This window comes from Nicotiana tabacum, chromosome 3 (genome assembly GCF_000715075.1).
Source record: "Nicotiana tabacum cultivar K326 chromosome 3, ASM71507v2, whole genome shotgun sequence".
NCBI lineage: Eukaryota > Viridiplantae > Streptophyta > Magnoliopsida > Solanales > Solanaceae > Nicotiana > Nicotiana tabacum.
In genome coordinates, this window is record NC_134082.1 from 209,984,204 (window position 1) to 209,999,786 (window position 15,583).

Below are 15,583 nucleotides of genomic sequence, written 5' to 3' on the forward strand. Positions count from 1 at the left end.
TTATGAAAGTTCCCCAAAAATAATTAAATTACAAAAGCTTTGTACAAAAATTATATTTGAACCCACTTGACAAAAGCTTTGCTCTTGTGAAAGTGGTCAAGCGGGTTCATAGAGTTGGTGAGGTCTTGTGTGCGAATCCTTTTTATCTTTTGTGCCTACTTTATTTCTTTGTTTGCATAAATTGCAATAATCAGAAAAGAAAAAAAACTTTATTACGAGATAACATTGTGAGCAATAAAGACAAAAAATTTGCTCCTCGTGTCTTATGCCATTTATATTAGTTATGAACTATTACAATTAAACCCGCTTGCATAAAATTCTGAATCTATCACTGATTATGATAGTAAAAATATTCGTATTTTATAATATTAATGAATCGATAAATTATGATATTTTAACCTTTTCTTTGTTTTAGTACAAGTTGCGATTATAATGGAGTAGTACTTTTCATATCCTTTCTAGATACAGGAAGAAATTCAAAAATAGCCAGATTTACAAGCGGCCATTTAAAAATAGCCACAGTTTTAAAAGTAATCGAAATTTAGCCATTTTTTATGTAAAGATAAATCTGAACGAAAACACTGTTCAATATACGAAAAATACTCCAGTATAATATACTGGAGTTCCAGTATAGTACACTGGAGATTGGAGCACCGGTACTCCAATCTCCAGTATATTATATTGGAACTTTCCGTGTGTTGGAATTCCAGCATAATATGTTGAAAGTTCATACACATGTGCACCGATCTCCAGTATATTATGCTGGAACTTTCCGTATTGCAGTAAAATAGTGACTATTTTTATATAACTTTGTAAATGCTGGCTATTTTTGAATGACCAGTCCAAAAACTGGCTAGCCATGCTATTTTTACCTAGATATATCATTCTTCTTTTGAAAATTAGGTAGGAGTATTTCATGCTATTTATGACTAGGAGAAATTGAGAATACCCGACACGTGAATACATTATATTAGTATTAAGGATTAAGCAGTCCCTAAGGAGAGCAAGCTTTCCCAATATCAGACGTAGAAAACGAAACCGCCAAAACCATCATTATCGTCGCTACCTCATCCTTCAACTTCCATTTCCCATTCATTATTCTACTTTCCGTTTCAACCCATTGTCAATCCCTTTGTATCACAGTTTCTTCAATATGGAATTGAATCATACCAATAACAAGCAGACTCTGCTAGCTGCAATGAAGAATGAAAATCATCACTGCCTCTCTGATTCAGATTCTACTGATTCTGAAACAGAAAAAGCTATTAAATACTCTTCTCCAGCTCGTTTCCATAGTAATTCCGATTATGATTCAGATGATTCTACTAAGTCCGACACAGATAAAGCTAGGAATATTGATACTAATACTACTTCTACTGCTGCTGCTACTCATACTAGTGTTAATAGAGATTCTACTAAGGTATCTTCCCCGCCGATGGAATCTCCGGCGAGGTCGTCAATTTCCTCCGATCAAATATCTCTTCCTCACGAGTCGTTCCATCCCGAGGATAATAAACCTTATGCAGCTCCGACGAGGAGTCCGCCGGAGAAACCTCCGTCACCGGAAGCGGTGGTGAAACGGTCTATCAAAGAGGAGCCACTTGCTATAGTGAAAGCGGATCTGGTGTTCAGTGATGGTACTACTATTGGGGAAGGTGGCGACGGAGGCGGTGGCAACCGGCGGAGGAAAGTAAGGCCGCCGTTTTCGATTATAAGAAAAGGGAAGAGGGATGAGATGGTGAAGAAAGCGGCTTTAGGTTTTAGGATTTTTGGGTTTTTGTTTTGCTTGGTTTCGTTTTCTGTACTGGCAGCTGATAGGAATCAAGGTTGGGCTCTGGACTCTTTCGAACGTTACAAGGAGTTCAGGTTTGCCACTTATTTTCTCTTTAAATTGATTAATTTAATTCCTTAGCTCATTGAGTTTTTATGAATGATAATATTGGTTGGTGAATTTGCATTGGCAGGTACTCTATGTCGGTGAACGTTATAGGATTTGCGTATTCGGGAGCTCAGGCATTCAATTTGGCCTACCAATCTGCCACAGGCAAGAACGTTGTGCAGCACCATTTGCGCTACTTTTTTGATTTTGCCCTTGATCAGGCAAGTTGGTTCAGCCCATAACACAAAGGATTTATGTTATATACATTGACGTGATATTCGTATACTATCAATATACTTTAACCTATTATTATAGTTTACTTATCATTATCTACTGAACCTTTTAAAACCTGATTGTGTAAATATTTTCATGCCATCGGTGCATAGAATTTAAACTCTAACACGAATACATTCTTTTGCTCCCCCCTCTCTGGAACACGTGGTGTCTGTTCTAAAATAATGAATACAAGACATGCCTTTATGCACGCATGTTTCATGGTCAAGTGGTTGCAATGACTAACTACTATAATGATTTTAAGCTTTAAAAACCTTTGGACTTCTTCTCTTTTTGGGGTAATGGGAATTATGACTTTATGAAGTATGATATTGCGAGCCTTGATTGAGAGGAAAAATTCGTTATGGTGGTGATGGATTTGCACTAGCCTGGTGTAAGACTGTTCTAGCTGTCCGCCTCTTTGTAAAATGAATAGGAAAGGGGATCATATATCCCATAAAAAAAAATGTTTATTTGTCATAGAGTTCCCTCAATTTTTTTTTTTGATAACCCAAAAGTAATCTTAAAAGAGTGCACTGAAAAATATTCCCACAGGGTTGGAGGAATTTTTCCTTTATGATCATCTGGGTGCCTATTAATTGCTAACTTTCATTGGCTGGAAAATTCTAACATGTCCATCCAACTGTAGAATCACCTTTCTTTTTTGTGGCATCTCCTTCTGAGCCCTGTATTATTTGCCATATACTTTACCCCTCTGCTTTATGCCTAGGAACAATTCCTTTTCTGTTTTCATTTATCTTGATGGAAAATTTCTTCCATTAACCAATATTGACCCCTTATTAAAAATATACAAATATATAGTACATTATTAGATTAATGCCATCCCTCTCTGAAAGGCCACCTTTTGAAAGCAGAACCCTGTGAAAGAGGGTGATCTGTCTGTTTCTTTTTTCCACCTTAATAGGTCCCAAAGTCTAAATCTAAGAGTTACTAAGCTTGTTTGCATACTCTGCACTAGCAGATTGAGTCCTGTGATCAAGTTCCTTCCACGGCTATCTTGTACATACAAACTTTCGCTATAGGCTTTGTTTTGTGTGCCCTCTAAATTTCGAAAGGCTAGTAAAATTACTAGAACTCCGCTATCGGCTAACTTAATCTGTACAAAACTAAAAGGAATAACACACAGTAGAGATTGGAAAGAGGACAGGTGATAGTTTTTAAACCTTCAGAACCTTCTTTTCTGTTGGGTGCCTTTGTGGATTGGTAGTTCTATTGGGTACTAAATAGATCTTTAAAATATTTTTAACTTATTGAGGTTTGCTGTTTCTTTTGTTGGGTTTTCAACTGAGATCCTTTGGCAGTTTTTATCTTTCTATCCTTTTTTCGTTATTTGTTTATGAATAGCTAGTTTATTTCGTCGTACTCAGTGAATACTTCAGGTTCAGTTAATCTAATTCTAAGAACCAATATTTAACAGTTAAAAGGTTATTTTTTTAATGTTGTAGTTTGATAAACTTGCCTGTACCTGGGCAAGCACCAAAGCGATACATGCATGATAAGATTATTTTGATCTTCAAAAAGAAGAAATAAACTATCACTTTTATATAAAATGTGTATACTTTTTATATTTTAGAGTGGACTTGGTTTTGTTGATTAGCCATGAGATGGACTTTGAAAATGCATGCTTCAGCTCTAGTTAGCAACTAAGTTACTCGGGCACGGTGCGGGTGTCCGACACGGGTGCGAATCTAAAAGTCGGATCCTTCGAGATGTAAATTCTAAGATTCGGGGATACTTATCCTAGTAAAACAGGTGCGGGAATCCGGCTAAAAATAATTCAAAAAAATAAAAATATAAAAGTATCTCTAAGTTATGAGAAATTTGTAGAATACTTACGTAATACTTGTAAAGTGTGGATTTCTTTTTTATTCTCAAGATGCAGATAGGTAAAGTATTGATTTCCTAGATAAGTTATGCTACTTTCTTCAAATTTATTCTAGTTTTGGTTCTGATTTCGGGAATCAAATTGTATCTCGTTTTGAATTTTTCCGTCTGTCGTGGTCAAAGTACCCAAAATTGTTTGACCAGATCCCGTACGAATCCCATACCCACACCCACACCAGTGTCGCGTCGACACGGGTGCGGCACGTAAATCTTCCATAACTGATCAGTTATCCTACAGTGCAAAATAGGTGACCAACTGTTTCCACTTCATTTTCACAAAGAAAACATCTTCCTCTTGTTTAAGTTTTCATGTGTGAGCACAACTTCCTTTTGCCAGTAGCTATGAGAAGCATGCAACCTTATATGGTATCTTGGTCTTCCAAATATGTTTCCAAGGCCAGTTGGTGACTTGAGGTATTGTTGGTTTATCGTTTTGTAGGCTGCACTGACACTGAATTTTCCACTACTATGTCCCTGCCATCTCAATGTGTCATCTCCATTCTGAATTCCTGTGAAGTTGTCCAGTTGTTTGTAGAACTCAATCATTCTATTTATCTTCCAATCATTCAAGTCTCTTATGAGTATTAGTTCCCAACCTTGAGGTGACCACATTTCAGCTATAAATCTCTGTTGGTGATGAGCTCGAGCATATATGTCAGAGAATAAATCCTTCAGAGCTCCATTCCCCAGCCAATTGTCATTCCAGAAGGATGTCCTGCTACCATTTAGCACTTTAATAGACACTTAGTTTCTTAGAGCTGGCCATAATACCCTTATAGAGCTCCAAAGACTAACTCCATAAGCTGTGTTAACTGGTTTAGTCATCCAGTTGTCTTCTACTTCATATTTGGCTTTGAGTACCTTGCTCCATAAACTTTGAGGGTCTTGAGAGTATCTCCATAACCACTTTAGTTTGAGGGCTTTGCTGTGATTCTGTTAAAATTTACTGTTTTTCTATATGACAGATTGTAACATATCTTCTGATATCAGCATCATCTTCTGCTGCCACTCGCATTGATGATTGGCAGTCCAATTGGGGGAAGGACAAGTTTCCTGATATGGCAAGCGCCTCCGTAGCAATGTCCTTCCTTGCATTTGCAGCTTTGGCCTTCAGCTCCCTCATATCTGGCTATGTACTATGCAATTCTAGATCAACATAGTCATGTGCTATGTTTTGGTCTTTATCATACTTTAAAGTTTAATGCAATTGTATGATATGAAAAATCAGTTGCAGGTTGATCAGGTGAGTATATACTGAGGTATTCTTGAGTTAATAGTGTTGTAATGCTCCTTGTACAAGCTTTAGAATGATGTTATATGTGTTGCGCAGTTTTATGCTCTTGTTAGTGAGATCCAACTATGACACAGACTAGATGCACTGCAACTTGTGGACAAGTTATTGGCTATTGTTGTCTGGTTTTTTCTAAGGCCTTTGGAATACGTAGGCCAGTGACCTTTCGAGAATTACATCTTCATGAAGTACCATGACGATTTTTTTTCTGGAGAACACAATTTTGTGCTTGTTTTTCTTTGTAGTTTCTGTTAGAGCGCAATCTGGTAATTGCCTAGATTTACACATATATTTCGAAATTCAAACTTATTATGCTGTCTTAATACTTGTATATATCATCTTTCTATGTTCTCTGAATTAACTCAAGTGGAGCTTATTTTGCCATAATGATTTAAAAAAAGAAAAGACTAGGGGTGTTCCGGATCCACATTCACACTGCGAGATGAAAGTAACAAACCTTATGCCAACTGCCGTCTGGATCGATGATGTGATATTTAACCTGCTCCTGTCCCATCTCTATGCTGTTAACTCATGCCCCCTCTCTCCCATTTTGTAAATGACAATTTTATAAAGTGACATAAAACGTCATAAAGTGCAAAACGATTCTCAATTGCCATTTACCAACATCCATTAAATTTTTGTAGGACGTTAAGATTTGCTTGGATATCTTGGAATGTTCTACTGTTTGAATCGGAAAAAAAGGATCAAGGAAAGAGTGAGTGATGTGGACTTGAGTCAATAGCAAACAAGTCTGGTTCAGATCATTTCAGTTTACAGCTGCAACTACGACGATATAGTCTTCATTCCATATTAATGTCAAACGTTGAAAAGCTTCCAGCAAATACATTTTGAAGCACCATAATATGTTTATGAGTTGGCAGATATCCACCGAAGACAGAAAAATCCTCAAACTATAATATGTGTTTGAGCCTGCACTTGTATAAGTTTCGAATTTCAGGATATCATTGTATAAGTTCGAATTCCCTGTCCTTGAGTTTTACATAGCAGTTCGCCTCGTATAAATTTAGATGGTCCTGACATTTTACTTGCCGCACCTTAAACTCAACTTTCCTCAAGTTCCTATTTTCAACTACGTTACAGCATTGTCAACCAAAATATTATCCATATCCTACACCTAAATGTCACCTACTTTTTAGGGTATTATTACTTTTAGCCCGTGTCAGAAACTATTTACATCTGATAGCCGAAAAAGTGTATAAAATTTGTATGATTTTTGTATATAACATACATAATATATATATATATATATATATATATATATATATATATATATATATATATATAATATACAAATTTTATACATTTTTTTGGCTATTATTTTTACAGCGGTTATACAATGTCATTTTTCCTACTTTTTTACGCCCAATCAAACACTAAAAACTATCCAAGAAATGCACCATTTCCAGCAATTTCCTCGAGAGAAACCATACGGATTACTATTATTTATAAATCCATCCGCATTTTGGGAGGTGCTTAAGGATTTTTATTACGCCATTTAAAACTTCAAATGCATGGAATAGTCTAAAAAAACGCATAAGTATCCACTTCATATATGCAAATAATAAAACTACACTAAATTAAAAGGAAATCAATCAAATGGAGAACTCCAACAACAAATTCCAAATATTAATACATGCATGGGTATCATATATAATTAAAACAAATACATGTCAATGGTAATAGCTACTGGAACTTAAAGTATGTTTATTTGAAAAGTGCCATCTATAGTTATATAGGTTCAAGATAAAATGTTAAGTTTATTTTAAGAAAGATAAGATTTCAATGTCCTAATTCATGTGAAAAATTAAATGCATCAATTTTTATTTTTTTTGAACATTAACCACTATTTTTTTGAAAAAACGGAGGGAGTAGCACTTTTTTCATCACGCTTCTAAAGGGGAAGCATATCATAACTTAAAGCTATTAATACTTGTAAGTACTTTAATTCGACCCATCACCCTAAATGGACTATATATTATATGTTACTCCTAGTTGAAACTAGGAAACTAAAGCACTTGAAGTTAGCTTATAGGTATATTATATAATTGATTCTAACTTATTTGAGATTGAGACGTATATTATGCATTGACATTACAGTACTCGCTCATTTAACAATTAATTAAAATAATTTTTATTTCAACTATAAATCTTACAATAGCAAGTAGGGATACAAATACTAAATTTTCTTCATGAATATCATGATTTGAGTTCTTGATATCTACTAAGAATTCATAAAACGTACATTACAAATATTGTTGCTTTCGTCTCCTATTAATTATATATCTTGTGAATCCAAACACCAACAATAATAATCAGACCTTGAGAAATCCAACAGCTGCTCTGGACTCATCCTCTCAAGCTCATTTTGCCTCCACGTTGCAAAATTATTTTTATTTTGTGGATCTGAAGAAAGAGGGTAGTTTTCTTTTTTGTGAAATTGTGATTTCATTCGCTTGTAGAGCTTCATTGTTGCAACACAGTCTTCATAGGGATCTTGTACTCCATTTTGAATATCATACCTATACAATTTTAATTTGACCATTAATTTTTTGATTCTAAAATTGCAACAAAATAATAATAGTGGAGAACAAGGATAAAGTTTCATGCAATTACCCTAGGTAAGCTTTGGTCAAGTATTTGAGAGAGTTGCTGAGCTTGCTTGTTTTCATCAGTGGTGGATATTTTGCAGTATCCCTTCAGAAAAAAAAATCGAACAATTGTTAAAACGTTCATCTATAGTAATAATAATAACTATGACAACAAATTAATTTCTTCACGTATGACTAATGAACTTTATGTAATAGAATATAAAGTTATAGAACTATTTGTCATATTAAAGTAATTGAATTTTATCTAGTACTATAACACTAAAAATCACAAAAATATTGATTTTTCTCGCATTAAAGTGGTATCTGAACATTATAGTAAAGTGAGAAAATCTTCACGTTGAACTTTAGTGACTTTACTATTTTAGTGGGTAAAATTCAGTTACTTTATTGAGGCAAACATAGTTCAATGAGCTTACTATTTTACAGGGTAAAATTCAGTTAGTTTAATGTGATGAAAAATAATTTTGTGAATTTATTATTGTAGTAATAAATTTTAGTTATCATGCATGAAATTAATCATTGAAAATTGCATAATGACAAAACATTGGTTCTTAGCTAGATAAGCTGATCAAAGAATTAATTTACCTGATCTTTATTGCTGGATATTCCATCTCTAAACATTTAAGATCATGATCCAAACCATGGCCAACAAGAATCCTAGACCTTCCAGCTTTAGAACGGATTTGCCAAATAGGTTCTCCATTGCAAAGGAATTCTTGAATTTTTCTTGACACATTCCTTAATGGCATCGCATCCCTCAAATATTCTTGTCTTATGCCCGTTGTTTCATACCTAATAAACACATAATTTCTTGTCATTATTTAAGCTCTATATGTTGATAGTGTACAAAATATTTATACGATAAGTAGTACTAGTAATTAATAATGGGGTTGCCCAGTTGGTTTGGATGGATGACTTGTGATCGAATCCCCCTTCAATGTCTTCTGGGTTGACCCTATCGCACAGGGATTGCCTAGTGCGGTTTACATTCCTTGTGTGGTTTGCAGGCTATTACACAAGAGATGTTTATCCAGTATGCACAAAGTGCTCACTACAGAGTGCTCACCCAAAGGGCAGAGACTGTGACAGAAGTTATAACGGTTGCGGGTTTCCCCTCTTGCAAAAAAATATAAAGAATTTTTACGCTATTAGTATATATAACTTTAAGTTCGTTACCTGTAACTAGTGACAGGAAGGTTTGGTTTGATATATGAATAAAAGAGGATTCTCTCATGTTCATCAATGAGACAAACTCTTGCACATAGATCCAGAGACCCATCGCTGCCACCACCAACCATTTTACAGGCTAGGGCAACAACTCTTCCTCGGCTGTTATCAATTCTTAGTTCATCTTGAATTCCCAAATTTGCCATGCGATATATCAAACCCTACAAAAAGAACCAACATCACTTTACGCCAGCTTAAACTTTTAGATAAGATGATCACATAATTAAACAAATAACAAAGCACACATAGTTTCTTGGTTCGAGTCTCACACGCCTCCCTTTATTGAAAAAATTTTCACGTGTTTGGCCCATGAAAAATATTCAAATCACACATGAGAGAGCGTGTTAAAACATAATTAAATAATTTAAAATATACTCCCTCAAATAATTTAAGCTTTTAGATGACATGATCACAATATTTAACACATCATTGTTTTGAGCTATCATAGTTTAAATTACGCATACATTATTATTTGGACGTGAGAGGCATGATTCTCTGTGAACCCGTAGAGCACTTCGGCTACCAAGGATTGTCAAACAAACATCACATCCTCTCTCCTTGAAAATTCTTTCACATTCTGCCTTTGGAAGTGGTCCTGATCATATGAATTTGGAGTAATTAACGCAAACATCAAATCAAAATTCATAACTAAATAAAAAGGTAGCTAGGCAACTAAAAGTTGTAATTGCTGCTGAGAAAGATTTGGGTACGTACCAATAAGGTGCTCCCTTAAAGATTCAAAAGAGCGACAGTGTTTTCTACAAACTCCACACATTGGCTCATGAACTGAATGATAAGATATTCTCATGTGTTCCACTAAATGCTCTTTTTTGTTGAACTGCCTATAACACGCTGCACACTTGTTCCTGCAATATCCCATGAATTATACAGAAACCATAATTAATACTCTGCATGTTATCAAGGATTGAACTACGACAAGTACGTTCAACTGAACTCAATATTTTTCACGTCAAACATAAATACTAAAATTTTAGTTAATAGATAGGAGTAGTAAATTCTGAATCCATAATTTCAAAAATATAGTATGAGTTCAGTTTTAAAATTTAAAGATTGAATCCGTCAAGTTTACAGTAAGTACCTGAGAGTATCGGAAGACTCATATCTATGATCCATTACAGTAAAAGTGGTTGATGCTTCAGTCTGTAGACTAGTTTTTAGTAGAGAAGAGTTAGCTGAGAGAAGATTTGAAGAAGAAGGTGAGGGTCTCAAGCTATTTATACAAGTCTTTGATGGACGAAAACCTTTTAAAAGTGTATGTGTTAATTAATTAAGTATGATCCCAAAATTAAAATCATTATGTTACAAAAGCCTATGAACCTGTTTGTGTGATCCAATCAGCGTCACAAACAGTAAGTGAAAAACAAATGCCTCGGCCCCACGCCTTGGCTACTAGAATATTTCTTGTTTTAATTGAAATACTATATATGTCCCAGAATCAAAGAGCCCACAGAGATATATTGCGTGAGTTGAGATATACTATAACCAAATGTCTAATTAAAAATGTATTTTTTTTCTAACATCTTATTTTAAAACAGTAAGTTAAAAAATTAAAAGAAAATGTGGCAAGTGGAAATTAAATCAGCAACTTCACAAAGGTTTTAAAACCACTTGACCAAAGAGTTATGGTTTTGGATTGTGTCAAGTGGATTCAAAATATAATATATAGAAGCATAAAACAAATTTTGCCTTATATGTATGATGTAATTTTTTCGATAATGGTTCACGACTCCTTCCGCCCTGATTATAATTTTAACATGATACTAGGGCAGACAAGAGATCAATTCAAATATTACCACCATAACAAAAAAAAGATTTCAGCCTTCATTAAAAAGATCAGGTCCACAAACTAGGATTACATCAGAAGATTGTCAAGTTGCAGAATCACTATCTTAATTGATTTTTAATACTATCTTATCACAATACTGATAATAAAATGATTTTTAATTCTCGGACTAGATCCTGTAGATGTCCTTTCACAATATCAAGTTGCAGGTCGATCCTGTAGATAAAGGTGACTGCCGGCAAATTGATATGGTGTCCATCTCATTCAAATGAGTTGGTAGCCAATTTTGTTGACTTAGTTTGGTTTGATAACCAACCTTGTTGAATTTGTATAATTTGGTAGCCAATTTTATTAACTTGGTTTGGTTTGGTAGCCAACCTTGTTGAAATTGTGAAAAATGTGTGTAAATTGTCAAATATTGTAGGCTTTAGAGAGTGAGGTTTTGGCTATAAAAGGAGAGCTTTAACTATCATTTCTACACACCAACAAAGAGAGAAAAGAGAGAGCAAGGTATTCCATAAACTATAAGAAAATAGTTTGTGAATAAAAATAGAGTGTGAGAGATATTGTAGTGAGGTGGAAAAAGCAAAAGAGTGTTTATTTCTTTTGAGGGTGTAGTGGTCTTAGGAGTATTTTTTACTCGTTACTACACAATGTAAAATTCCTCGCTATAGTGATATCAGTTGCTCTTCTTGGCCGTGGTTTTTTCCCTTATTCAGAAGGGTTTCCACGTAAAATCTTGGTGTCATTATTGCTGCATTTCTATTCTTGCTGATTTAACCATAACTTAGTGTTCTGCGTTTATCACTAATACCGTGAATACTATTTTTACGGGGTTTATTCCCAACAAGTGGTATCAGAGCCAAGGTTCTATCTGAGTATGCTCTGTGGTTGCAGCACAGTCTGAACTTCCACATCAGAAAAGAATTACTTTGGTCTCCTAATAAATAGTATTTGTATTTGTGATAAACGATGGAAGCCAACACTAGTAGAATGGTTACCTTGAATGACACAAATTATGCCATTTGGAAGGGCAAAATGGAAGATTTGCTCTATGTCAAGAATTTTCATCAACCTGTCTTCGCCACTGTAAAGCCTGATAATAAATCAGATGAAGAGTGGAATCTGTTACACAGGCAGGTTTGCGGCTTTATTAGACAGTGGGTTGACGATAATGTTTTGAACCATATTTCTGGGGAGACACATGCTCGGACCCTATGGGAGCACCTTGAAAGTTTGTATGCTCGGAAAACTGGAAACAACAAGATGTTTCTGATAAAGCAGATGTTGGGTTTAAAATACCACGATGGTTCCGCGATGACAGATCATCTGAATAATTTTCAGGGGATCATGAACCAGTTATCTGCTATGGGCATTAAATTTGATGAAGAAATTCAAGGCTTGTTTCTACTTGGTTCCCTACCAGATTCTTGGGAAATTCTTAGAACTTCATTATCAAATTCTGCTCCGGATGGTGTGATCTCTATGGATCTTGCCAAGAGAAGCCTTCTAAATGAAGAGATGAGAAGAAAATCTCAGGGTTCCTCCTCATCAGATGTCTTGGTGACTGACTCTAGGGGGAGAAACAAGAATCGGGGTTCTCAAAATAGAGAACATAATAGAAGCAAATCCAGAAGCAGACTTATAGATATTGAGTGCTATCATTGCGGGAAGAAAGGGCACACAAAGAAGTTCTGCCGTATTTTGAAAAAGGAGAATAGAGACAAGGAAGAACAGAAAGAAGATGGCAATCGTGTGGCCACCGTCACTACAGAAGATCTTGTTACAGTCCTTGATGCAGATATGATAAATATTGCTTGTGATGAGTCAAGATGGGTTGTGGACAGTGGTGCCGCATCTCATGTGACATCAAGGAAGGAATATTTCTCATCATATACTCAGGGTGACTTTGGAACTCTGAGTATGGGTAATGAGACTGTATCTAGGGTGGCTGGTGTTGGAACGATTTGTTTGGAAACTAGTATTAGAACTAAACTAGTTTGAAACAATGTAAAGCATGCACCTGATGTTCGTTTGCACTTGATCTCTGTTGGTGTTTTGGATGATGAGGGATATGTAAGTACCAATGGTGCTGGAAAGTGGAAGCTCACTAAGGGCTCCATGATTGTGGCTCGTGGGGAAAAGCGTCGTGGTCTATACTGGACTACGGCCTCTACCTGTGTTGATATGGTGAATGCCGTTGAGAGCCATAACTCTTCAACGTTATGGCATAAGAGGCTTAGCCACATTAGCGAGAAAAGACTAAATGTTCTGGCTAAGAAGAAATTGTTGTCAAATTTTGAAAGTGCAAAATTAGAAAAATGTGAGCACTGCTTGGCTGGAAAACAAAAAAAAGTTTCTTTCCAGTCTCATCCTCCTTCAAGAAAGACAGAGTTGCTTGAGTTGGTGCATTCAGATTTATGTGGTCCAATGAAGACAAGAACTTTGGGTGGTGCACTTTATTTTACTACTTTTATTGATGATTGTTCAAGGAAACTTTGGGTCTACATCTTGAAGACTAAAGACCAAGTGTTGGGTGTCTTTAAGCAGTTTTAGGCTTCAGTTGAAAGAGAAACTGGAAAGAAGCTGAAGTGTATTCGTACTGATAACGGTGGTGAATATTGTGGACCGTTTGACGAATACTGCAAACAACAGGGTATCAGACACCAGAAGACTCCTCCTAAGACTCCTCAGCTTAATGGTTTAGCAGAAAGGATGAACAAGACATTGATGGAAAGAGTCAGATATTTGCTTTCTGAAGCAAAGATGCCGAATTCCTTTTGGGGTGAGGCTTTGTTGACCGCCGCACATGTTATTAATCTATCCCTTGCGGTTGCTTTGCAAAGTGATGTTCCAAAAAAAGTTTGGTATGGCAAGGATGTCTCCTATGACCACTTGAAAGTGTTGGTTGCAAAGCTTTTGTACATGTGCCTAAAGATGAGAGGTCAAAATTAACTGCCAAGACAAGGCAGTGCATCTTCATTGGTTATGGCCTTGATGAGTTTGGTTACAGGCTATATGATCCAATTGAGAAGAAGGTTGTGAGAAGCCGTGATGTTATCTTCGTGGAGGATCAAACCATTGAAGATATTAACAAAGCGGAGAAGTTAAAATCTTCAAGTTCTGAAGGTTTAGTTAATCTTGATCAAGTTCCTCATACAAATGGGGATGACACTGGTGGGCTCAATGATGATGGTGATGCCCAGAACCATATTCCAGATCAACATATTGATGGTGATGGGGATAACAATGCTAATGTTGATGAGGTAGATGCTCCTACTCACGAAGCTGTGGACGAGTTAGATATTCCACTCAAGAGGTCTTCTAGATCTCGTACTCCTTCCTCCCGTTATTCACCCAATGAATATGATTACTCACTAATGGGGGAGAACCTGAATGTTATGCGGAGGCCATAGAAGATGAGTACAAGGATCAATGGATTGAAGCCATGCAAGATGAGATGAAATCTCTGCATGAGAACCATACTTATGAGTTGGTGAAATTGCCTAAGGGCATGAGAGCTTTGAAGAACAAGTGGGTGTTCAAAGTTAAAGCTGAAGAACATAGTTTGAAGCCCAGATACAAAGCTAGATTGGTTGTCAAGGGATTTGGTCAAAGGAAAGGTATTGACTTTGACGAAATATTTTCTCTTGTCGTAAAAATATCCTCCATTCGGACAGTTTTTGGTTTGACTGCCAGTCTTGATTTGGAGATTGAGCAGATGGATGTGAAGACTGCTTTTCTTCACGGTGACTTAGAAGAGGAGATTTATATGGAACAACCTGAAGGCTTCAAGTTAAAAGGTAAAGAAAATCTTGTATGCAAACTTAAGAAGAGTCTATATGGATTGAAGCAAGCTCCCAGACAGTGGTACAAGAAGTTTGAGTCTGTTATGGGGGAGCAAGGCTACAAGAAGACTTCTTCAGATCACTGTGTGTTTGTACAAATATTTTCTGATGACGATTTTATCATCCTCTTGCTATATGTGGATAATATGTTGATTGTGGGCAGGAATTCTTCTAAGATTGACGAGTTGAAGAAACAGTTGAATAAGTCTTTTGCAATGAAAGACTTGGGTCATGCTAAGCAGATTTTGGGCATGAGAATTACTCGTTCTAGAAACGAAAGGAAGCTTTACTTGTCACAGGAGAAGTACATAGAACGTGTACTGGAGCGCTTCAATATGAAAATTTCTAAGTTGGTTCGCACACCTCTTCCTCGTCATCTGAAGTTGAGCAAGAAGATGTGTCCTACAACAATGGAGGAAAAAGTGAGAATGGTCAAAATTCCTTATTCCTCTGCCGTTGGAAGTTTGATGTATGCAATGGTATGCACTCGACCAGATATTGCTCATGCAGTCGGTGTTGTTAGCAGATTTCTCGAAAATCCAGGAAAAGAGCATTGGGAAGCTGTAAAGTGGATACTCAGGTATCTAAGAGGAAGCTCACGTGAATGCTTATGTTTTGGAGTATCCAATCCAATTTTGAAGGGCTATACAGATTCTGATATGACAGGTGACCTTGATAACAGAAAATCCACTACTGGATATTTGTTTACTTTTTCAGGGGGAGCTA

General features: G+C 36.0%; 2 protein-coding genes across 6 annotated transcripts; one reads left to right on the plus strand and one right to left on the minus strand.

The window, feature by feature from the left end:
* Positions 1-957: 957 nt before the first annotated feature.
* On the plus strand, positions 958-6,174 carry LOC107777652 (CASP-like protein 4B3). 5 transcript variants are annotated; one of them, XR_001646228.2, is made up of 4 exons: positions 958-1,866; positions 1,965-2,100; positions 5,023-5,300; positions 5,388-5,753. XR_001646228.2 is itself a non-coding variant. In XM_016597737.2 (3 exons), exons 1-3 carry the CDS (start codon positions 1,154-1,156, stop codon positions 5,215-5,217), a joined length of 1,044 nt encoding a protein of 347 aa, XP_016453223.1. In that variant the 5' UTR covers positions 958-1,153; the 3' UTR covers positions 5,218-5,386. The 5 variants fall into 5 exon arrangements, 3 of the variants coding, with proteins under 3 accessions (XP_016453223.1, XP_016453225.1, XP_016453224.1); XR_012708146.1 differs by having other exon boundaries at positions 961-1,866; positions 5,048-5,300; XM_016597737.2 differs by lacking the exon at positions 5,388-5,753 and having other exon boundaries at positions 5,023-5,386.
* Positions 6,175-7,476: 1,302 nt separating this feature from the next.
* On the minus strand, positions 7,477-10,431 carry LOC107777654 (RNA exonuclease 4-like). Its single transcript, XM_016597740.2, has 7 exons — positions 10,305-10,431; positions 9,920-10,071; positions 9,670-9,800; positions 9,155-9,366; positions 8,564-8,770; positions 7,983-8,063; positions 7,477-7,888 (listed from the first exon to the last, which is right to left on the minus strand). Exons 1-7 carry the CDS (start codon positions 10,337-10,339, stop codon positions 7,645-7,647), a joined length of 1,062 nt encoding a protein of 353 aa, XP_016453226.1. The 5' UTR covers positions 10,340-10,431; the 3' UTR covers positions 7,477-7,644.
* Between the last annotated feature and the right edge of the window lie 5,152 nt (positions 10,432-15,583).

Excerpts from the sequence above, each read along its gene's own strand:
- LOC107777652 (XM_016597737.2), top strand. The coding sequence starts at position 1,154 with ATGGAATTGAATCATACCAATAACAAGCAGACTCTGCTAGCTGCAATG. Across the intron at positions 1,867-1,964 it reads GAACGTTACAAGGAGTTCAG|GTACTCTATGTCGGTGAACG; the intron begins GTTTGCCACTTA and ends TTGCATTGGCAG. Across the intron at positions 2,101-5,022 it reads TTGATTTTGCCCTTGATCAG|ATTGTAACATATCTTCTGAT; the intron begins GCAAGTTGGTTC and ends TCTATATGACAG.
- LOC107777654 (XM_016597740.2), bottom strand. The coding sequence starts at position 10,339 with ATGGATCATAGATATGAGTCTTCCGATACTCTCAG. Across the intron at positions 9,801-9,919 it reads TTTAAGGGAGCACCTTATTG|GACCACTTCCAAAGGCAGAA; the intron begins GTACGTACCCAA and ends TCATATGATCAG. Across the intron at positions 8,771-9,154 it reads CTTCCTGTCACTAGTTACAG|GTATGAAACAACGGGCATAA; the intron begins GTAACGAACTTA and ends TGTGTTTATTAG.